At 42.6% G+C, this 24,289-nt stretch overlaps 1 protein-coding gene across 4 annotated transcripts in view; it reads right to left on the bottom strand.

Moving 5' to 3' along the window:
* Positions 1-19,659, bottom strand: part of LOC121287817 (myo-inositol 2-dehydrogenase-like) — a 50,852-nt gene extending 31,193 nt beyond the window's left edge. Inside the window, exons 1-2 of one of the 4 annotated variants that reach the window (XM_041205757.1) lie at positions 18,399-18,529; positions 1,001-1,111 (exon numbers count right to left, since the gene is read on the bottom strand). Coding sequence is in view for 3 of the 4 variants with exons in the window: in XM_041205756.1 (XP_041061690.1) it covers positions 18,399-18,652 (254 nt within the window). In the remaining variant the exon portion in view is untranslated. Of the gene's footprint in view, positions 1-1,000; positions 1,112-18,398 lie in introns of all 4 variants that reach the window. The other 3 variants (XM_041205756.1, XM_041205755.1, XM_041205758.1) reach the window with 3 other exon arrangements.
* Between the last annotated feature and the right edge of the window lie 4,630 nt (positions 19,660-24,289).

The following is a 24,289-nucleotide window of genomic DNA, read 5'->3' as shown; positions in this document are numbered from 1 at the left end:
ACAATAGATAAACCAGTGAAGTTGTGTAAAAAGTGAAGACTCCCTACATTTTGTAAGAGTCTCAAATAATCTTGCAAAAACTATTAATGTATTGGCTAAAGGAATGAAAAGAGGCTGCCAGGGAGAAGTTAAAGAAATAAATCAAAGGAAAGGAACAAAAGGAAAATACTGACAAATAGATATGTTGAATCCTCACGCCACTGTAATTATCATCTTCCCTATTTTCCCCTACTCCTTGTCTACCTTTCTCATTACTCTGTAAAGCACTTTCCTAGGTGCGAGTATTCTAGAAATGTAAGTTGCAATGAGAACCAGTAGACACAGAAAGAGAAAAGTCAAAGCAAAACAGAAGCAAGCATGCAAAACAAACATAATCAACTGTATTAAATTGTAAATGTTACATTTTAATTGTGGATCAAAGTTTTGCTTTATACAAACAGAAGAGGTAAAAAAAGTGGAGCTGGTTTCATTGCTTTCATCTATGCACTTGAGGTGAAGTTAGTTAGCTGGTACATGAAGGAAAAAAGGATTTGACGATAGGGTGGGATGAAGTACGATGAGAAGAGGTTTGTGTGGGGTATAAACACTGGAGTGGACCTGTTGGGCCGAATGGACTGTCGCTTTGTTGTAACTATGTAATTCATTTTCCAATAAAAGAGCGGCCAAAAACTCCAATTTGACCTTGAAGTCAACAGACAATTCTCAAGAATGTTATAACTTGATCTCCTCTCAAGCTGAGCTAATAGGTATTTATATTCACAACTGCTACTTCTACCTGTGTCATCTCATTTCAAAATTCATTAAGCAAGAACTTCATGGCCCTACACAATTAATGATTCACAGCATTCACATTCTTCAAGCATCACATCCTGCTTGCTCTTCCAACCAGCCCAGTAACTTTACAAGATTTGCTTTTTAAAATCACAAGTAACTATAGTGGACCCTACAACATTCTACTAATGTATGTTTTAAAACATTTTTTCCCTTCGTGGGAAGATACCTTTTAAAGGCAAGGCTTTTCTGTTAACTGGGGCATGTCCTCTGGTACTGCTCATGGCCGAATCGGATCTTACACCAGGGCTCTGGAGTGGAGAAATGGGGAAGAGGAAATCTGCAAAAACAAGTGATAGCTGAAATGGAATTCTGAGTTGCAAACCAGAAATGTAATGCAACAAACAATAAATGCCATAAACCAATGAACGTGTTAGTGGCAGGAATGTAGTATTATTGGCATTTATGCACACTATCAAAATACAGTAAGCAATTTCCATGCCTCCAATGCCCAGATCCACGGACAACGCAGAATGACTATCCCCATCTCCAACGAACACAAAAGGGTCTTGCACTATTAAAAAAAAGAGTTCTTATGTCCTTGGTCTGCTCTACAAATAATGCACCTACAAAAATGATTTGTAAGTGGGGATCAAGTTTGCGGATGACACAAAACTGGTGGAACGTGCGTTGTGAGGGTAATGCAAAGCGGTTTCAAAAGGATTTGGACAGGCTTAGTAAGTGGGGAAGAACATGGCAGGTGGAATAGGTGCAGACTATTAAGATGAGAGATTGGGAAGTGTTGATGTCCAAAGGGACCTGGGGTCTCCTCGTTCATAAGTCGCTGAAAGTGAACATGCAGGTGCAGCAGGCAATTAGGAAGATAAATGGTATGTTGGCCTTTATCACAAGAGGATTTAAATACAGGCAAAAAGATGTCTTGCTTCAATTATATGTAACCTTGGTTAGACCCCACCTGGAGTACTGTATAGTTTTTGGTCCTCTTACCCAAGGAAGGAAGGATATACTTGCCATAGAGGGAGTGCAACGGAGGTTCACCAGACTAATTGCTGGGATGGTGGGATTGTCCTATGAGGAGAGATTGAGACTGGGTCTATATTCCCTAGAGTTAAGAATACTGAGAGGTGATCTCATTGAAACTTACAAAATTCTTAAGGGGCTAGACAGGGTAGATGTAAAAAGGATGTTTCCCCTCTCTGGAACCAGCAGAGAGAGTCTCGGAATAAAGGGCAAGCCATTTAGTGTTAATCTGGTGAACATCTCTCTGGCAAAGGAAGAAGCCGGAGCCAGTCTGTCTTCAACATATGTTATACCGAGTTTTGTGAATAAACCTGAATGCAGACTGCTTTTCCCTTCCACGTCGTTCCCCCATGCAGGTGGAAACAGTTTTTTTATATACGTGCCCTAATCATTCCCCAATTAGTATCAGCTGCTCTTAATCATAATTAAAGCATGCACTCAATTGTCACAGCACTTGCATCATTAACAGATTCCCTTAAGAAAAAATATTAATACTTACAGACAAGATTAAAAAAAATGAAAGAGAAATAAATCTTACACTCCTGAAACTTGCCTCATGAGGTATCCTTCTAACTTCTCACTGGTAGCGCTCTTTTCAGTAAAATAGTTCAATTGATGGCTTGTATCTACCCATTTAAGTCTGGAGATTTCTTTTTTCTCCAAAATTTGTTTCAAGCTCACAATATCAATTCTTAATCTCTGCTCATTCACACATTTTGCAGAGTGTACATTATCTCAAAGGAAACTATTGTCTCTACAGCATTCAATAGGTATGGTTTCTTCAGCATCTCCTTGATATAGAATTTCCCTTAATATCTTTGATAAAAAGAATGCTATGTCAACTGCCCCAACAAATGCAAGACTTTTACCAGCCAGAGTACTTTTTACTATTCTCATTTTCTTGGCTTCCCAAGCTAAAAGGCTACATTTTCCACTTTTCTCCCTTAAGAAATACAAAACTGGCTGCGCTCAAAAACCCCATCACAAAGGTTTGTATGTGAGGCATCACTAAAAATAATCAATTATATATTCCTGGGATCACCAAGAAAGGAAGTTTCAGAATACATTTCTCCATCTTTAATTTTTTAAATGTTTTGTCTGTCCGTAAAACGTCCTTGAGCTTTAGATAGTTCACTTTAGTGCTTAGTTCTAAGACATCAAAACTTGCATCCAGCTTTGTCTGTGTGCCCAGACAATTTAATTGTCCAAGTAGACTTCACAGCTGCTCCGTCTCAGCTTTGAAAGCATCCGCATTATTAGGACCTGCACAATTGACTGTGATAGGGTTAACACTTTGCAAGTAAGATTGTTGATGTAAATTAACATCAGACCCATATTGCCTTATTTCCAACCCAATCATTTTAAAGGTCCAGAAGCCTGACTCCCAATCTTAAATTCTGTTCTAATCCTGTCAATAACATTTTTTTCAAACTTGCTAGTACCGCCCAGAAATCATCAACATGCATCATAAAGGTCCCCAAGAGTCCACCATGGTACCAATAAAACATGGCAGGATCAGCTTTCAGTTGTAGAAGCCCAATGTTAACAAAACTGACCTCACTGAAAAGTCCCGTACTCTGGAAGCATCGTTCAAAGCATAGACACATTTATTTAACTTCCAAAGTTTTTCTTCTACACCTGGCACCTCCTTAGGAGATTGAAGAAACACTTCCCTCTGCAGAAATGCAGCTTGTATGTCTATTGACTTACATTTGCAAGAAAATGTTGCTAAAAGGGCCAATTTTTTTCAAAATTACTTTTCCTACTGTGGCCAATCAGGCCTCTATCTCCTAAGCATTCTTCAAAACCCCAGCCACTAACCTAGCTTAGGCCTTGTAAGTTTCATCCAGTAGGGCCTTCTGTGCAAATCCACTTTTACCATAATGCTGGCTGACCCCTATCCGGTACGTCTGATACAAGCCAAACTCTTTCCAACTTTCTAGCTTTTTCTGTTTAGTCTCCCATATGTCTTTATCTCCTAATTTGTTGGCAGCTACAAAAACATCTTGGTTATGAGGACTTCTGCTTCTATTATATTGTCGTGATGGTGCTGCATTCTCCATTCCACTGTGTCGTTTAGTCAGACTGTGACCTCTTCTCGCCTGTTTAAAGTCTTTCCAGGCTACTACTGATAGATCCCCCATATGCCTAATCTGAGCCCCTTTCCACCACCCGTGAATGTTTCCTCAACTGGGACTCATCGCCCAAGCCATTACTGGAACTGGAACTATGCTTTCTTATTTTTCCGTTCACGCTCACCATTCTCCCAGTCCATGGCCCTCTGTCTTTATCCTTCATCCTTGACATTCAGCCAATTTTAATATTTTCCAGCAGATTTCCCTGCCCCTCCCACTACAGCTGCATCCCTCCAGTTATTCAATCCTTCTGGGCGGTATGTCATCTGGGAACCCACTTTGGGTAGTTGGCCTCTCGATAAAATAGCCCTTTCCTGTTCATCCACAGACATCTAACCTCAGATGTATCATATCTTATCCCTCTGGCCCTATCTTGCAAAAGATAGCAGTATGCTCCGCACAAGGTGCTTCGCCATCCTCATCACATTTTCAGTAACTTATAATTTATGCCAATGACCCATGAGGAATGGACTTTTATTGTTTGATTCCCATGTTGGATAATCACTGTTTTTCCCTGGGACCTTTCCACTCCCTATGCCCATCTCTCTTGCAATAAACTAGATCACTGGAAATAAAGTCTACCTCAGATGGTCTACGAATTCTTTCTGAAACTTCAGCCTTGATAAAAGCTTCTCTGCATGCATATAATGCATTCAAGTGGGAGAGAAAACAGAACTAAAAGTAGTTCCTTCTGGGGCAGGGGGATCATCAGACAATACAGAAGAAAACTTCAGATTCCTTCCATACACCAATTGGTACGGGCTATACCTCCCAACTATACGTCAACAACTTTTAGCATGCATCACCCATGCCAGTGCCATTTGCAACTTGCAAGTTTGTTGGTTGGTTGGTCAGTATCTTACACAACATCTCATCATTTACTGCATGACCCCCCCCTCACAAATTAGTGCTGAATGGACTCTCAGCTGCTGTATTCATGGCCACAATATTCAAATTCCCACACGTCCCAAAATTCGTCATTTGCGAATTCTCCTCTATTATCCATCAAAGATGTTGTTAGCATTCCTAGTCCAGTACCGACCCATTTTTCCATGACCGAGTCTACAATGGTCTGTTTGTCTCTCCCATTTATCACCATAGACAGGCTGAATCTAGTTGCCATATCCACAAAGTGTAACCAAAAAAAAACACCTCAATCCTTAATCTGTATCTTTAGGTCCATAGCCATTAAGTCATTAAAGTCTCAGGCAAGCGGAAGACTTAAAACAGGACGTGTTGGTGTCCTCTGATATTTCACATACATGTTGCATTGAGATGTAACTTGCTCAATAAGACCTTCATTTTCCCTATCAACTACTCCAGCATCACTCAGCAGAGCTTTTCATTTTTGTGTTGAAGGGTGTAAGAATTGTCAATGCAATTTCCAAATAATTATTTTCCTGTCGGCCAGACTCTCATCTCGAAGCCAACAATACTGCCTGGACTCCTTGACAAGAAACATCTGGTTTCCTCAATGTTACGCAGTAATGCCCTGATCGAGTGAAATGTAAATCCACAGCTTCCCTGAATACAAATGTTTTGTAATTTTCCATATCCAGTTTCATCTGTGCTTTTTTCACGGAGGACTTGCTCAACAAAAAAAAGTATCTCCCTGAAGACAACAGAGGCAATGAAGACACTTATTCCAGCTATTTTGCATGGGATGACCACTCTTTTTAAAGACTTTAACATATTGTCGTCCTCAAACCTAAGCCTGAAGCGGGCGGAGCTTTCATACTCTTTAACCTTATGACGATCTTCCTTGTCAAGACATTTCAAGCAGCAATTGAGCCAATCCACCCCACACTGTACAGATGCACCCTCCATCCAACGCCTCGCAGTTGAATGAATCAGTGACCAAAATGCTCATCACCAGACTCATGTTTCCATTAGCCAATACAATTCCTTCAGACCAGTCATCCTCATTGTGCTCAGCATCAAAATTGTCCATATCATGAGTTACCTCAGACTTGATTTTTGCACTTTGGACAATTTGTTGCATAATGATATTTGGAATCACAGCAAAAACATTTGTTAATCATTCCTCATGCATTTCTAGGGTTCATATGCCTACAGCTGCCTCCCCAGTCTTGTTTTCTGTTTTGATCCACAAATTGGCTAAAAGTGCAATGCTCCTCAGACTACTTATCAGCAACACCATCTTTGTATGGATGTTTGTGTTTAGTATCCAGGCAGTCTTGGAATTCAGCAACCATGGAATCCTCCATTCTTTGCATCACTGCATAGCTGCTTGTTTCTGAGCTAATAGTAACTGGAAATGAAAGTTTCCCAATTTTTTGGGGGGCGGCAGCCATTTGGTCTAAAAGAGAATAACTTCATGAAATTGAACCCCCAGCAGTATCAGAAGTCTGTCCATATGCGAGCTCTGTGCACAATGCAGTAACCTGAACGCAAGCACAGACTCAGATCTCTATGCCAAACTTCGTCAATTTCTTATACAACCTATCAAAATCCAAAATATATTTTTCCATGGATTGTCTGTCTTCTTAAGTGTATCAAAACTTGACCATGCTTCATAGACTTCCAAAAGATCATCTTTCTTGCCTTTCCTATCCATAAATTCCAATAGCAGAGCTAATCCCTCTTCAGTATCCAAGCTACCCACATCCAGCTCTGAAAATACTTTACTTCTAATCTTACTTTTTTCTGGTAGTGACAAAGTCAAAGCCATACCTTGTTTCCTCTTGGATAATGAGGTAGCTCGAGTCCACATTTCCACCTCATTTTTCCACTGCTCATATAGTTCAGACTCCGAACAAACCGGTGGGTAATCAAAGCTTGAAAGTTTGCAGTGGGCCTGAGCCATTTTGCACCAGAGGTTGCAGGGAGCAGCACATTTGTCAGAAAGAGAGAGACAAAAATCCCTTATTCAGCTTCCAATCTCTGCGGATCAGTGTTAATCATCCTCTGCTACCATGTTAATCCAGTAAACATCCATCTGGCAAAGGAAGAAGCTGGAACCAGTCTGTCTTCAACATATGTTACACTGAGTTTTGTGAATAAACCTTAGTGCTGGCTACTTTTCCCTTCTACATTGTTGCCCCACACAAGTGGAAACAGATTCTTATACACATGCCCTAACTTACCCCCAATTAGTATCAGTTGTTTTTAATCACAACTAGAGCATGCAGTCAATTGTCACAGCATTGGCATCATTAACATTTAGGACTGAATGAAGAGGAGTTCTCTATCCCAGACAGCTGAGCTTGGCCTAAATAGCCAAATGGTTATGGTACTGGGTTTGTAACCCCAAGATCAAGAGTTCAAATCTCACAATGGCAAACTATGAAACAATGTAACTTCATCCGAAACAGATAGAAACATGTTTGTACTCGAAAGAGTTACTTCAATTTAGCTTGGCCTAAATAGCCAAGTGGTTATGGTACTGGGTTTGTAACCCCAAGATCAAGAGTTCAAATCTCACAATGGCAAACTATGAAACAATGTAACTTCATCTGAAACAGATGGAAACAGGTTTACTCAAAAGAGTATCAAGAGTTCAAATCTCACAATGGCAAACTATGAAACAATGTAACTTCATCTTGAAACAGATAGAAACATGTTTGTACTCAAAAGAGTTACAATAAATGTATTTTAAGGCCTAAATGGCCAAGTGGTTATGGTACTGGGTTTGTAACCCCAAGATCAAGAGTTCAAATCTCACAATGGCAAACTATGAAACAATGTAACTTCATCTGAAACAGATGGAAACAGGTTTACTCAAAAGAGTGGAGCTTGGCCTAAATAGCCAAGTGGTTATGGCACTGGGTTTGTAACCCCAAGATCAAGAGTTCAAATCTCACAATGGCAAAACTGTGAAACATGTAACTTCATCTGAAACAGATGGAAACAGGTTTGTACTCGAAAGAGTATCAAGAGTTCAAATCTCACAATGGCAAACTATGAAACAATGTAACTTCATCTGAAACAGATGGAAACAGGTTTACTCAAAAAGAGTATCAAGAGTTCAAATCTCCCAATGGCAAACTATGATGCTAAGGCCTAAATGGCCAAGTGGTTATGGTACTGGGTTTGTAACCCCAAGATCAAGAGTTCAAATCTCACAATGGCAAACTATGAAACAATGTAACTTCATCTGAAACAGATGGAAACAGGTTTACTCAAAAAGAGTATCAAGAGTTCAAATCTCCCAATGGCAAACTATGAAACAATGTAACTTCATCTGAATAGGAACAGATGGAAATGTGTTTGCTTGGCCTAAATAGCCAAGTGGTTATGGTACTGGGTTTGTAACCCTAAGATTAAGAGTTCAAATCTCACAATGGCAAAACTATCAAGAGTTCAAATCTCACAATGGCAAACTATGAAACAATGTAACTTCATCTGAAACAGATGGAAACAGGTTTACTCAAAAAGAGTATCAAGAGTTCAAATCTCCCAATGGCAAACTATGAAACAATGTAACTTCATCTGAATAGAAACAGATGGAAATGTGTTTTCGCTTGGCCTAAATAGCCAAGTGGTTATGGTACTGGGTTTGTAACCCCAAGATCAAGAGTTCAAATCTCACAATGGCAAACTATGAAACAATGTAACTTCATCTGAAACAGATGGAAACAGGTTTACTCAAAAGAGTATCAAGAGTTCAATTCTCACAATGGCAAACTATGAAACAATGAGCTTGGCCTAAATAGCCAAGTGGTTATGGTACTGGGTTTGTAACCCCAAGATCAAGAGTTCAATTCTCACAATGGCAAACTATGAAACAATGAGCTTGGCCTAAATAGCCAAGTGGTTATGGTACTGGGTTTGTAACCCCAAGATCAAGAGTTCAAATCTCACAATGGCAAACTATGGAACAATGTGACTTCATCTGAAACAGATGGAAACAGGTTTGTACTCGAAAGAGTATCAAGAGTTCAAATCTCACAATGACAAACTATGAAACAATGTAACTTCATCTGAAACAGATGGAAACAGGTTTACTCAAAAGAGTATCAAGAGTTCAAATCTCACAATGGCAAACTATGGAACAATGTGACTTCATCTGAAACAGATGGAAACAGGTTTGTACTCGAAAGAGTATCAAGAGTTCAAATCTCACAATGGCAAAACTATGAAACAATGTAACTTCATCTGAATAGGAACAGATGGAAACATGTTTGTACTCGAAAGAGTTACAAGAGGCTTATTACCTTTTGTTCTGGTCATAAACCAGCTGATCGCCGCCACGTTGTGATATCGACTGGTCACTTTGACCCCTCCCCCGGACTTTGTCACAAGAATCCAGAAATTGTTAGTCGACTTCTTCTGGGACAAAAGATTGCACTGGGTCGCTGCTGAAGTTCTGGTTCTCCCGATTAGGGAGGGTGGTCAGGCGCTAGTGTGCCTACGCACACAGGTGGCGACTTTCCGCCTTCAGACCCTGCAGCGATACCTCTACGTCGAGCCTCCTCCTAGATGGTGTGCCCTGATGACGTATTTCTTCCGTCAGGTGCACGGCCTGAATTATGACGTGCAGCTCCTGTTTATAGAACAGCTGGGCCTCGGTGGCTCCTTGCAGGCGTTGCCTGTCTTTTACCAGGACCTGATCAAAGTCTGGAAAGTGGTCGCCTCGCGACGCAGCTCTCCCCCGTCAGGAGTAGCTGCTATCGTCAGAGAGCCGCTGCTCAGGAATCCGCCCCTCCGTCCTTTTCAGTGGTTGGCGGAGAGGAGGGCTGTGGCCGCAGGGGTGACCAGGATCGGGGACGTGCTGGGCGGCGGAGGACTGGGCTGGATGCTCCCGCAGGAGTTGGCACGACGCACGTCCATGAGTGTCCAGGTCGCAGCCGATGCCATCCAAGACCTGAGAACGGTCGTGCTCGGACCCGACGTTATTTTGGGTCTTGAGGTGGCCCAGGTGCGCAGTGGTCTTCCGTCTGAACGTTCCCCTGTTCGGACAGAATTCCACATTGGCCCCAAGCCCCGAACCCTCCCTCGGGTGCTGGTGCCCCGCAATATGAGCCGCCTCGGGGACATGCCCTCCATGCCTTTTGGCATGGCAAAGAGGGGCTTTTTGTACGGACTGCTGCAGCACACCTTCCATTTTCTCGCCCTTGTCCGCCGCCCGGACACGCCCTGGCGTGCCTTGTTGCCGTCCGGCGGTGGAGGCCCCCGATGGGAGGCCCTCTATGGAGGTGTCCTCCCCCTTTCTATCGGGGACCTGGGTTGGAGGGTGTTGCATGCAGCAGTCCCCTATAATAAGAGGATGCATAGGTTCACGGACTCTCAGGACACATGCCCTTTTTGCGGTCTTGTGGAGTCCGTGGACCATGTATACATAGGGTGTTGTAGGCTGCACTCCCTTTTCAGTTACTTGAAAAACCTTTTATTGATGTTTTGTTTGCATTCAGCCCCACGCTCCTGATCAATGGGCACCCGGTGCGGAAGGGGGTCGGGAAGGAGGAGGATCTCCTCGTGAACCTGCTCCTGGGCCTGGCCAAGTTGGCCATTAACAGGTCCAGGCAGTGGGCAATCGACGGGGGAGTCCCGCCCGATTGTTTGTCCCTCTTCCGCGGCTACGTTCGCTGCCGGATGTCCCTGGAGAGGGAGCACGCGGTGTCTGCTGACACTCTCGAGGCCTTCCGTGCTCGGTGGGCACCGCGGGGACTGGGGTGTTTTGTTGACCCCTTTAATCACATTTTGATTTAAAGTTTGTAAGGTTCCTTTAAACTTTGTCCTTGGTTTTACAGCTGACCTGAATTAGGGGCTGTGCCTGATTTATCCCAATTTTGTTGATTTGGTTTTCATTTAAAAGATTATCGAGAGTTCAAATCTCACAATGGCAAACTATGAAACAATGTAACTTCATCTGAATAGGAACAGATGGAAACATGTTTGTACTCGAAAGAGTTACACAGAGAATGCATTAAAAGGATCCCAGACAGCTGTGGAAGCTCAGTCATAGAGTATATTCAAAGCAGAGATTGATAGATTTCTCGATACTAATAACATATATGGAGACGGTATGGGAAAATGGCTTGAGGTAGACAATCAGCCATGATCTAGTTGAATGGTGGAACAGGCCTGAGTGGCCTACTCCTGCTCCTATGTTCTTATCATTGCCATTTGTAACTCCTGAAAGACTCATTGCTTACTCAGTGAACCAGTAAGCCGTATCAGCAGGAAGATCCCAGACTTAATAACTAGTTTTCACTGGGTTATATAATCTCAGCCCAGGACGCAGTCAGAGCGCTATAATATAAACAGAAAATGCTGGAAATACCTATCAGGTCAGACAGCATTTTGGGGAAGAGGGTTACAGGATTAATGCTTTAGGTCAGTGACCTTTCGCCAGAGCTCTACCATCTGCCTCAGCAGACCTGGACTGCAGGAGGGAAAAATTAGATTCAGGGAAAGGAAATTTGGCCAAGGTTATCATTCATGATTACAATCCAGTAACTCGTGGAAGTTTGCATGTGGACTCGATCAGCCTCTGCCAGATAAGGTTCGCTCTCATTATTGAAACCAGCAAACCACCACTTGGAACACAGGCATGCGAGTGTCAGGACTGGACTCAGCTGTGATGTCTCTGCCGTCCTGCAGACATTCACTCTTCAAGCTGGGATATGAAGAACGAGTCACTTGGGCTTAGGAATTGGAGAGCAACCCCCAAATGTGAAATTGTACCCAGCATAACTCAACACCTTCAGGTCAAAAAGGAACTGGAAAAAAGCAAATTGAAATGCATAAAGTCATGGAGAGATTTTCATCTGTAAAAATGCTCTATAAAACTAGGCTAATAGAAGAGTCAAATTTCTGATACAGTTGTTTCAAAAAGAATGTGAAAGGATATCAATTTTTAGCACTCTCCAAATCCCAAATCATTCTAGAAACATCTTAAACTGCTTCGGCCAAGAAAATACATTTTATAAATAGACCATCTGCTTCACAACCAGGACCATGTCAGCCCACATAAGCAATGCAGCTGTGGCATCCTCAGCTACTGAATTGCAGAGGGAGGCATACAACCACCGTCCTTTAACCCAGACCCAGTATCACTCTGAAAACCAAAGGCTGTCATTTACACCTCTCATAGCAGAGCCATGAAACAGAATAAAATGATGAGGGAGGGAGAGAAGCAAGGCACAAAAATACTACTCTCAAAATGGGCATTGAGTCTTGTTGAAAAAGGAGACATGCTATCAAAGCTTTTTGACTTGCGCTCATTAGAACAGCTCACACGAAATTACCAACAATAAAGGGGACCAATAATTTATACTGCATGAGAAGAGTGCTGATTGGTTAACATGTGAATTCTTGATTGGTGGGGGCATTACCTTGGAGAATGCAGCATGGAACAGTTAACTGCACAGCTTTGTTAAAATTCAAACTGGGCAGGTCAACTCTGATTGGTCAAAGCATTGCCCTGGGGATGGACCAGGGAATGACTGTTCCCCAAGCTTTTGTTTAGTTGAAAAAGGAACAATGATGGACATGTTCCTTCTGTCTGCAAAGGACAGGGCCTTGTGTGTGAATATATGTGGCTTCTAGCATGCATAAGTGAGCCACACAGTGAGCCTGAATGACGATCTTACTTTGATTTTCAGTTTAATCGTGAGCACAATCAGAATTGTTTAGCACTGTTGCCCAATCGCAGAATCACATCTAACGTTGGACAGTATGTTTTGAGCTTTGCAAGCATGAGCTGGTTGGGCACTTTACCTGTTGCATGCTGGAAGCCACATTTATTCGCACACAGGGCCCTGTTCTTTGCACACTCGAGGATCACGTCCACACAATGCGCCTTTTCAACTAAACAAAAACTTGGGGAACAGTCAATCCCTGGTTCATCCCTCAGGGCAATGCTTTGACCAGAGTAGGCCTACCCGTTTTGAATTTGAACAAAGTTGGGCTGTTAACTGTCCATGCAGCATTCTCCATGGCAACGCCTCCACCAATCAGAGTCCACTTGCCAATCAATCAGCACTCTCTTCTCATGCAGCCAAGTGGTTATGGTACTGGGTTTGTAACCCCAAGATCAAGAGTTCAAATCTCACAATGGCAAACTATGAAACTATGTAACTTCATCTGAAACAAATGGAAACGGGTTTGTACTCGAAAGAGTTACAAGACAATAAATTGCTGATCTCCTTTACTGTTGGTAATTTCTTGTGAGCTGTCTTGATGAGTGCAAGACGAAAAGCTTTGATAGCATGTCTCTTTTTTCAGTAACACTCAAGTTCTGCACTACCAAAGTGGACATCCTCCTCCAGGCTGAACTGTCTCTTCCCTGCAAGTGAAACTTTTAAAATGAACAGTTCTTCTGCACTTCACAGTGACACACCTTCCCTTCTGGGGACTGGGTGCTCCTGTATGAGACCAGAATACTGCAATGTAATGTGGTCCTTCACTTTGTCCAACATTTTAACTCGATTAAAACACCACATCTGGCTTTCAAATGGGCACACGAACTTCCTCTGCCTTAGGTCCATTACCTACTCGGGGGACTTCAATCAAACAAGGGATTGAAGCTTAACTGGTTAATGGCATTAATTGAACCCCCATGACCGAGGACAAAATACTTCTGACGGATGTTTGTTATGTATGGTTAACAAAGAACATAGAGCAAAAGCAGGACAAATGGAGCTGAGGTGCAGATCAACCACGATTTTATTGTATAGCAGAGCAGGCTGAATGTTCTAGTCTTATTCCTATGATGCCCTACTGCTACTTATCCCAATATCAAAAGGTACCGCTGTGTTAACTGAGCCCTGAAGCCAGTGTCAACTGAACAATTGAAGACACTGAAAGGAACACTTTGTACATCTCAAAACCAGGCCAATGCCAGAATGAATCAATTAAGGTAATCAAAAGAAAATGAATCCACACAAATTGATTGTTGTCTTGAATAAAGTCAGCATAAGTATGGAATGGGAAAAGCAATGTACACAGACCTTATCAGCACAGCCCCAGAATCTGCTCTGCAGGTCTCCAGGAACAAACAATTCACTTCTATTTTCAGTTATAACATCTCATATGCACTGCAACTGGCTGCATTCAATGTCAACATGTTACTACATAAAACAGGTTCCTGTGACCACCAGGAGATTCACAAAGTGAAAAGTGGGTTTTTTTTCTTCCAATTGTCCCTCTGCTGGAGTTAGCTTCTATGAACATCGTTCCTCATGCAGCACCTTGGCTTAGATCCAAGGAGCATTAACTTCAGTTTTTTTACTGCCTGGTTAAAAATCTGTTTCATTTCATGTTTTTCATGCTTAAGAAAATGAGGATGGGAAAACATAGACCTCAACCAACCCAGGTAAATGCACAGAAAATGAGTAAACACGCTAAAAACCAAAAAATCAAGAAAAGGACTTTCAAAAAATACAATCAAATTAAATGAAAACCCATAAGTATTTACACAGTTCACAGACAATGCTGTTAAGAGGCTCGATTAAATGTAGGTTTTTGTAAAATTGTGTAAAAATTGTGTATCGTTGTGATATAGCCACTTACCAACCACCATAGTGAAGCAAACTGGGATATTTTATGACATTAATGGCACTGTATAAATATGTCATTGTTGTTGATGGTTGGATAGTAAACTTTGTTGCAGATTTTGCACAGGAGAACAGTGACAATCTTGGTTTCAGTTTGTGATCTGAGTCAGCCTTTGATTGATGGCCTCAGTTTTCAAAGGACCATCAGTTTGGCAACTGCGTCCGTGCAAGGCTATTCTTGCTCCATATGGAACCAGGAATGAATTTGGAACAATTTTTTTTTACCCATTCTGTACACAAAAAGAAAATCCATGAATTTATCAGTGGAAATTTCAATACTTGAGCACATAACTTAGGGCTGACACTTGACTCCAGTACTGACTTGTCAGAAGTGTCATCTTGAGGACAAGATATTAAACTGAAGACCTGCCTGCTGCTTCAGGTGGACATTAACTATCACACTATTAGAAGAGTAAATGTTCTGTCCAGCATTTTTGCTTCAAGTCAATGCTAGCAAAAAATCATTTAACCAGTTTTGATCAATCGTTTGTTTGAGATTTTGCTACATGCAACAACTGCCTTGTTTGTCTACATTTCAAGTCACTGCACTTCAAATTCACTGTGAGAAGCACTTTGTGATGTTTCTAAGAAAAGAAATAAGGCAAGGTCTTTCCCCCCACCTCCGCCACAAATGAGTACCAAGTTATTCAACTATGGACAGCATCACACCAGACAGCTCAATCCTTTTCTCAAGGGTTTACACACCCCTGCTTTTTAGAAGGAGCCACTATAGACTGATTAGGACCAGGAACCATAACTGTTTTACTTCCAATTCCCATCCCTAGCCCACAGGCACTGAGGGGAAATGTCTAAGATCAGCTAACTTAGCATAAGCTGGGGGCAGCACCTAGCAGTGTCTGGTTTATGCAGCTCTGGAACACACCAGGTGGTGTTTTTATGCACTAGGCTATCCGGTGAACTGAATTTCTGATTTCAAAGTTCTACCTCAAGATAGCTGCAATTAAAAGGAAGCTGCGGACAACATTCTGCCCTAGTGATCCAATGGGCTGCCCTTGACTGCCAGGCTTTGAATTTATTTCTCCAACAAAGATAATTCTTGATCATGTCCCACATAATCTAGGCTGACACGCTCCAGTGCAGCACTGAGGGAGTGCTGCCCTGTTAGATGCTGTCTTTCAGATGAGATGCTAAACCACGGCCTTGTGTGCCCTCTCAGGGGAGTTCTCCCAGTGTTTTGGCCCAGTATTTATCTCTCATTAATTGCTACAAACAGATTATTTGGTCATTATTACATTGGTGGTTGTGGGAGCTTGCTCTGCACAAATTGGTTGCCATTACAACAGTGGTTACATTTCAAAAATGCTTAATTGGCTGTAAAGCACTTTGGGGTGTCCTGATGTTGGGAAAGATGATTTATAAATGTGTTCATTCTTTCTCATATCAGTACAGGGAAACAGGTCGCACAGCCTAAACATTTACCTTTAGGGTATGTGGGCTGTCCATGACCATTCACAGTGGCTGGTCAACAAGAGATATTTGAAAGGGGAAATTGGGGAAGCTGAAGAACCAGAAGCAAGATAACGAGTTCTATGTCCCTAAGCAACGTATCCCGTGATGCATAACAACACAGAAAAAAGACTTACCTTTGAAACTCGCAACTTTATACAATAGGAATACAATCTGTACATGTGCTTCTCTAAGACTGCCACTGGGAAGTGGAGGAGAAGCATTTAGGGAGGAAAGTTGTTGCTTATGCCAAAGGCTGTGGAGGTTGAAAAGAATGAGGAGGCTTACTGCATCGCTGTCATAGCCACAGACTATCTGTAACTTTTGCCTTTGATTAGGACTGTTTCAATGCTGTGGCAGGGCTGAAACTTGATTGGATAGGTTCAAATGTGGAGTTGGGGGTGAAATGAGCAAGGATTTTGGAGCAACATGTTCAAGAACTTTGAAAAGGATAGGGAGGTTTGACATGAAGGGTTAATTTGCAAAGTTAAAGGAGCCACAGGTGTTTTTTTTGAGGAGGGAACAATGTATGGCAGTACATGTTTAGTGAGTATAGGTTTGAAAGAGCCAAAGGTGTGTGTCTTGAACAAGATGAGCTTGGAGTCAACATGAGAGAAACTAGAGAAAAATTTGGATGCAGATGTTTGTCATGATGGGTTAAGAGAGTGGAAGAGGTGGCTGAACGGATGGTCTCAAACTTAGTTACAAGGAATTCCAGGACAGGGGAAATGGAATAGTTAGTAATGGAGATATGAAGCCAAGAGTCATCTTTTCAGTCCATTATGATTCTGGAGAAGTTAATGGTTTTCAGCGAAGAGCAGAGCCCAACAGTTCTTGATCTGGTTCTGCCAGATCTGGCAATGATTGAATAAGTAAGTGAGAAAAGATAGGAGGCGGCTCGAGTGGAGGATAAACACCAGCATGACTGGTTGGGCCAAATGGCCTGTTTCTGTGTTGTAATCCTATGAACAGCATGTGCACTGATGGTCAAAAAGTTGTTCATGCACCTGAGAGAGGCCGAGAAGAAAGTAAAAAGAGTTCTCATAGGATGGGGCGTGGCGGTGAGTGACAAAACAAGGAGGGAGATAACGAACAAGGGAAAAATGAATTCATAGGTCAACAAACTTCAACAATTCACGATAAAGACCCAGGGAGGCACTCTCCCCTTCGGATAGGATTGAGACTGAGAGAGAGAGATGGAGAAAGAGGAACTAACAAAACGAAGAGCTGTGAGGGAATATCGGTGATCAGCAGCCTCCTGTCTGCAGTAGGATTTGTGGGGTTTTTTTAAATTGAAAAACTGAATATGGTTGGGGGGTCGCAGGTTTCAGACAATCGAGGATTTTTTTAAAGGTCTTTTTTGGTTTGCATGGAGCTTTTAAATCCTTCCTTTCAAATAATGTTGCAGGATTTTTGTTGGGATAATTGAACTGTGGGTTTCCTCACTTCCCATATTTTGCTGTTCTTCACCCAATTAGTAATTCGTTATGAGAGACTAGATATTGATAATGTGCTGGGTATTCAGCCACAGAGAGGATCAAAGCTGAGCCTGATACAGTATCTACCAAACGCACATATGTCGGCGGTTACTGAATAGTGATCAGGATCGAGAACCTCCTTTCCTAGTTGATTTTGTCTCTTTCCCTCACCTGGAGGCGAAGAATTGAAATGCCTTTCCCAGCTAACATCAGCTCACTCTGTATAGACTAAGAATCAAACTTGGGACCTTCTGATTTGTATAGCTCTGTGTTTCACACAATATTGTTGCTAACCCAATAGGCCACATGTTTGATAGCAATCTGTCAAGGGAAAAAAATATACACCCTTGAAACCTTAACTATTTGCACCTTGCTCAGCTTCTGGAACATTCATTAGTCTGCATCAAATCATCACTGAGTTTGCTACATGAAGAAGCCTTCACTTCTTTATCAGCACTCTCACAGCCACAGTCAAACCTCTAGCACATCATCTTTCCTACCTAATTTTTTTTCATTCCCTACCTGAAGATGATAATTACAACTGGAAAAGGGTAACAGTGCCACTAGCAACACCTGCCCCCACACCCCCAAAGTTCATTCAAGAGAGACATGAAACAGCGAACATCAGCAGAATATTCAACCATAAGGGGTATCACAGCTGACCCTGAATCCTGTCCTTGGTGATCAGCCCAGGCTACATGTACCAGTTCCGCCACCTCCCAGCTCAAAATGAGTGAAATGAACACAGCGATCAAACTAGGACCTTCCTGTTCTCTACACCATGCCCTGTTGATTGAGGCACTGGAAAATCCACTTGCAGATTATTTAATAATTATTACAGTTTAACATGGCACATGTTTCAAACCAGCCTGGTTGTATCATCACAATTCTTTGGATTGCATGTGTTCTACAGAGGGATAGGTGCTGTTCTTGTAAAGCAGGGGCACTCTGCAAAATTTCTCAAAGCACTTTGTTCCACTTACATGAGTAACGTAGTTGCATGAAGCCTGGCTGAGGTATGCTTCTCCAATCGTTTGTTGCGGTAGTGCCTGGCTGATGCCAAGTGCTCTAAAATGCGATCCCTCCGAGCGCTCATCGGGATCTCACAGGATTTACAGTATAGAATCTCCACCAAATCTCTCTCCCCTCCTTCCTTTTGCTCGACAATGTGTCTCTTCACTGACAGATCACAGAATTCAGCAGCATAATCATGCAGAGATTTCTTCTTCCTCCCCATGCTGGAATTACTAATTTTTCTCTTCTAATTTCAGGTTCTTCACCTATTTCACTGTAGCCCTGCTCTCAGATGATCCCAGTGACTATCTGCCGCCTAGCTGTGCGTGTAATGAGTACAGTTTTCTTAATCTTCCCCTTTATCCCATCTATGTTCACTCCTCCCTTTCAATTTGTCTTCCGTTCTGACTTTCTTTGTTCTAACTGCTCAATGTCATATCATATGAGAGTCCTTTTTTTTAAACCTTGTATGATTTCCGGCTGTGTTTGTTACTTATACTTCCTCTGATTTCTGTGCATTTAAGTATTTTCAATTTAACTTCTCTTTCTCCTGATATTTACACTCCCCCTCTTCACATATTTATTCCTCTTGTTTGGGTTTCAGTATTTCATTTGTTGTTTTATATTAAGTTCCTTCTATACACTTATTGCATTCTGACCGTTTCTTCTATTTTCCCCCTCTATTTTCTCTCACTGGTTTATCCCTTGCTCTAATTTGTATATCACCAACCTGCTTATTCTATATTGCTCCCTCTTTGCCTGTCTGCTTCACCTGTTTCTCTCTCTTCTCACTCTGCCATTCCTGTAATATTCTTTATGTTCCACTTCTTCAGTTCTCTGCCCGTTATTATTTCCACTTTTTTTTTTCAATGTTGGTAAAATACCTTGCTTTCACTGGGTGTCTGTTGTCCTTTCTGAAGTTGCCTTTCTCCCCTGCAATTTTATGTATCCCGTTCTCTCTTCCCTTGTTTCCTTACAGATCCTACTATATTTTTCCTTCCTTGCGTTTCTCCAAGTTTAGTATTTTCTCCCTACCCAGTTTTTGTTATATTCCTCCTTACCCCGAGTGTCTTTTTCTTCCTCTCCGCCTGCAGTGTCTGTAATTTTCCCTCTCTTTCTCTCTCCTTTAGCTTCTCAGCAGTTTTCGCATTAATTCCCCCTGTGTGTTTTTACCCCTTTCCTTCCCTGGGTTTGCTCGCTTTTCCGCCTTATCCCCTGTGTATTTCTCTTTACCCCACACCACCCCCCTCCCCTTTCTCTGCTGTTTGTATCTTCCCCGGTTACCGACCTCTCTCCGTGTCTATGTCGATTTCTCCTCCTTCTATCTTCGCCCTTCCCTCTATCCCCCTTTCCCCTTGTCTTTTCTCTCCAGTCCGTCCGTCTGCCCCCGCACCCCCCTTTCCGCCTGATATTGATCTATGTTTTGTTTATCTCTTTCCTCTTCCCCTGGTGCCTTTCTCTCACCGCCCGTGTAGTTTATCTTTCTCTCTCCCCTTACTGTCTGTTTTCTCTTTCTCTCTGTGGTGCATTTATGTCTCTCCACCACCTCCCCCCCCCACCACCCCAAGGTCCTGCCCCGGTAGAGCGCGAATCGCTGAATGCTCAGCCCCAGTCCTGCTTCTAACTTTCTGCCGGCCCCGCCGCGAACAAATTAAAAGCAAAGCGGCGAAGGCCCTCGGTGGTTCTAGCGCCGGCCCATCGGTTTCTCACCCGAGTGCGCGCATTGTCGGTCTCTAAAAGCACATCAATCCCCTCACTCCGCTCCCGGATGTGGAATCCAACTACAGGAAACCAAACCAAACCAAACGGCCTCCTCCCCCTCCTCGCAGCTTCAAGGGGGAGCAAAACGGCGCGGCGCCGCCTGCCGGACTGGAGGACTAATGGACCATCGACACTAGAAAGGGCAAGCAGCGCCGCCTGCCGGACAGGAGGACTGTTTTACCATTGATACTGGAGGAGACAAGCAGCGCCGCCTGCCGGACAGGAGGACTGATTTACCATCGACACTGGGAGGCAAGCAGCGCCGCCTGCCGGACAGGAGGACTGATCTACCATCGACACTGGAGGAGGCAAACAGCGCCGCCTGCCGGACAGGAGGACTGATCGACCATCGACACTGGAGAAGGCCAGCAGCGCCGTCTGCCGGACAGGAGGACTGATTTAACATCGACACTGGAGAAGGCAAGCAGCGCCGCCTGCCGGACAGGAGGACCGATCTACCATCGACACTGGAAGAGGAAAGCAGCGCCTCCTTCAGTCGGAAGGACAAGACTACCATTCTCACTGGAGGAAGAGAGCGGCGCTGCCTGTCTATCCATGACAATGAGTGTAGCGTTACCCAATGAGCGGGTGCCCATTCGCACAGCGTCGGCTGCAGTCCCCCCCCCCCCCCCCCACTGCTGGCCAAGTGGTCTCGCTATTTCCTACAATTAGTTGTCAGCTATGTGTCAGTGTCATAGCCGTATAGGAATAGCTTGGCTAGATCTGGTGCATCGGTTTTCAACACTTCAGCCCAGCTGGTGGTTAGTTGAAAATTACGCCCATTGTGCCTGCTGCATTTGGCGTGAAAGTACGACTTTGCAGATCCCTTGTGACTCCCTCACAGATCCTTTAAGGTGCACGGACCCCAGTTTGAAAGCTTGCGCTGCAGATGTGAGTTGTATCTGTTGAAACTTTACATAAGTCTTTGGAAACAAGCGCAAAGCTAAATACAATTTCCATCTTCAAAAAGGAACAGCGGAATGACGCTGGTAGTGGTAGATCAATCGGTTGGCATTAATTGTGGAAAAATGCTGCAGCCTTTTGAGGGGGCAATAATTCAGGATTACCTGTCAAGAATGCAGGCAGTAGATGAAAGGCAATATGAGCTCACAAAAGGTGAATCATGCTGAGTAAATTTACCGAAATCCCTAGAGGATATAACCATGTCAACGGCCGGGGCAAGGGAATGAAGAATATTATATATTATTTTCAGAATGCACTTCACATGGTCTTTCAAAAAGATTGAAAGCCAAAATACTGCCTGCATTCTTGATAGGTAATCCTGAATTATTGCTCTCAAAAGTCTGCAGCATCACGAGATTAAGAGAAGGGGTTGGAAGTTGAATAGAAAATAGTTTTGGCACAGAAAGAGACTGTTATATGAATTGTCTAGCAGCATCTGATATCGTCCCAGAGATTTGTCATGCTGTTCTTGCCCTTAGTCATTAATGTTGATAAAGAAGACCATAGACAGAAGGTGTCTAAATTTACCGAAGGTTCTAAATTTTGACGAAGGACCTTCAGATTGCATTTCCACAAAATTGAGGAGTGAAATCCCGCTTTCCAAAAACAGAATGCCTGTTTTCTATATAATTAGCAACCACCACAACAACAAACGGGTGGCATCTGAGAATGAAGTTTCGTGAGTTGGGGTGGGGTAAATCAACTAGGGAACCTTCCTGGTTTTTCTTAAAAAGGCTAATTTCACGCCTTAGGCAGATCCGTGGCAAATTTACCTGATCAAGATATAATAAACCTGATGATTGCATATTGCAGTGTATCTGTTGTGCATTTTTGTTTGAAACCCTGGAATGTGACCTTCAAACTATAGCATATGAAACAAATGTTTCACTCTACACATTTATTTTAACAGATCATTGTGGGTTATTTTTCCTTACTTTCTCCGTTTAAAGTTAACCTCGGACTTCAATGCATTTTCACAGTTTGGGATGTTGAAACTATTCCAACCGTGTTTCTTCAAGATGTCAATCGCAACCCTTGGTCATCATGCCCAAAACTATTTGAAGAGTGTTCAATTTTTCAGTAATTAGTTAATTGGTTTAATATTGAAAACCTTGCCAGCCTGCAACATTAATTTTATAAATAGAATAGATTGGAGGGTAGCTAATGTAACCCCACTATTTAAAAAGGGAGGCAGAGAGAAAACAAGGAATTATAGACCAGCCAGTCTGACGCCGTAGTGGGCAAAATTCTACAGTCCATTATAAAAGATTTAATAGCTGAGCATGTGAAAAATAGTGGCAGAATCGGATAGAGGAGTCAGCATGGATGTACGAAAGGGAAATCATGCTTGACAAATCTACTGGAATTTTTTGAGGATGTAACTAGAAGAGTTGATGAGGGGGAGCCAGTTGATATGGTTTATTTGGACTTTCAGAAGGCTTTCGACAAAGTCCCACATAAGAAATTGGTGTATAAAATTAAAGCGCATGGGATTGGGGATAGTGTGTTGAAATGGATAGAAAACTGGTTGGCATACAGGAAACAAAGAGTAGGAATAACCGGGTCTTTTTACGAATGGCAGGCAGTGACCAGTGGGGTACCGCAGGGATCGGTGCTGGGATCCCAGTTATTCACAATATATATTAATGATTTAGATGAGGGAAATAAATGTAGTATCTCCAAATTTACAGATGACACAAAGCTGGGTGGGAGGGTGAGCTGTGAGGAGAATGCAGAGATGCTTCAGTGTGATTTGGACAAGCTGATCGGGCAAATGCATGGCAGATGCTGTATAATGTGGATAAATGTGAGGTTATCCGTTTTGGTAGCAAAAACAGAAAGGCAGATTATTATCTGAATGGCTATAAATTGAGAGAGGGGAATGTGCAATGAGACCTGGGTGTCCTTGTACACCAGTTGCTGAAGGTAAGCTTGCAGGTGCAGCAGGCAGTAAAGAAGGCAAGTGGTATGTTGGCCTTCATAGCTAGAAGATTCAAGTACAGGAACAGGGATGTCTTGCTGCAATTGTACAGGGCCTTGGTGAGACCACACCTGAAATATTGTGTGCAGTTTTGTTCTCCTTATCTGAGGAAGGATGTACTTGCTATAGAGGGAGTGCAGCGAAGGTTTACCAGGCTGATTCCTGGGATGGCGGGACAGACATATGAGGAGAGATTGAGTTGATTAGGATTATATTCACTGGAATTCAGAAGAATGAGGGGGGATCTCATAGAAACCTATAAAATTCTAACAGGACTCGACAGGGTAGATGCAGGAAGGATGTTCCCGATGGTGGGGGAGTCCAGAACCAGGGGTCACAGTCTGAGGATATGGGGTAGACCATTTAGGACTGAGATGAGGAGAAATTTCTTCACCCAAAGAGTGGTGAGCCTGTGGAATTCGTTACCATGGAAAGTAATTGAGACCAAATTTTTTGTATGTTTTCAAAAAGGAGTTAGATATAGCTCTTGGGACAAAACGGATCAAAGAGTATGGGGAGAAAGTGGGAGCAGGCTATTAAGTTGGATGATCAGCCATGATCATAATGAATGGCAGAGCAGGCTTGAAGGGCCGAATGGCCTACTCCTGCTCCTAGGTTCTATGTTTCTAATATATTACTGAGAAAAGAGATATATTGCTGCTGAAGCTTTTCATCTTGCATTCATCAGGACAAACGCAAGAATGTCAAATTTCAAACAATCACAACAATATATACTACAGGAGAATAGAGTGCTAATTGGTTGGCAACTCGACTCTGATTAGCCAAGATATTTTCATGGAGAAAGCAATGGGGAACTATAGGCACCCCAAGCTCTCGGGTAATGCAAAAAAGGCGCAAGGCTTGAACATATTCCTTTTGTTTGCAGAGCACAGGTCTCTGCGTATGAACGTATGTCACTTCTAGCAAGCATAACTTATGAACTTGACTTATATCAGTTGGTAGTGTATCTACTAGGGCAAACAGAATATAAAATGGAAGCCCATTTAATACAAAGCCATGTTTTAATTTTTACTCCATTTCAAGTAAGTTAAATCATCCACTGCTCTTGTAAAAACAAGAAAAATCCTACATGTTCACATGTTCCAGTCTCTAGAAGGTAATATTATACATTTTACAGGTTGAAAGGGAATTTAC

The sequence above is a fragment of the Carcharodon carcharias genome, chromosome 15 (genome assembly GCF_017639515.1).
Source record: "Carcharodon carcharias isolate sCarCar2 chromosome 15, sCarCar2.pri, whole genome shotgun sequence".
Classification (NCBI taxonomy): Eukaryota; Metazoa; Chordata; class Chondrichthyes; order Lamniformes; family Lamnidae; genus Carcharodon; species Carcharodon carcharias.
This window is presented reverse-complemented; position numbering and strand designations above follow the sequence as displayed.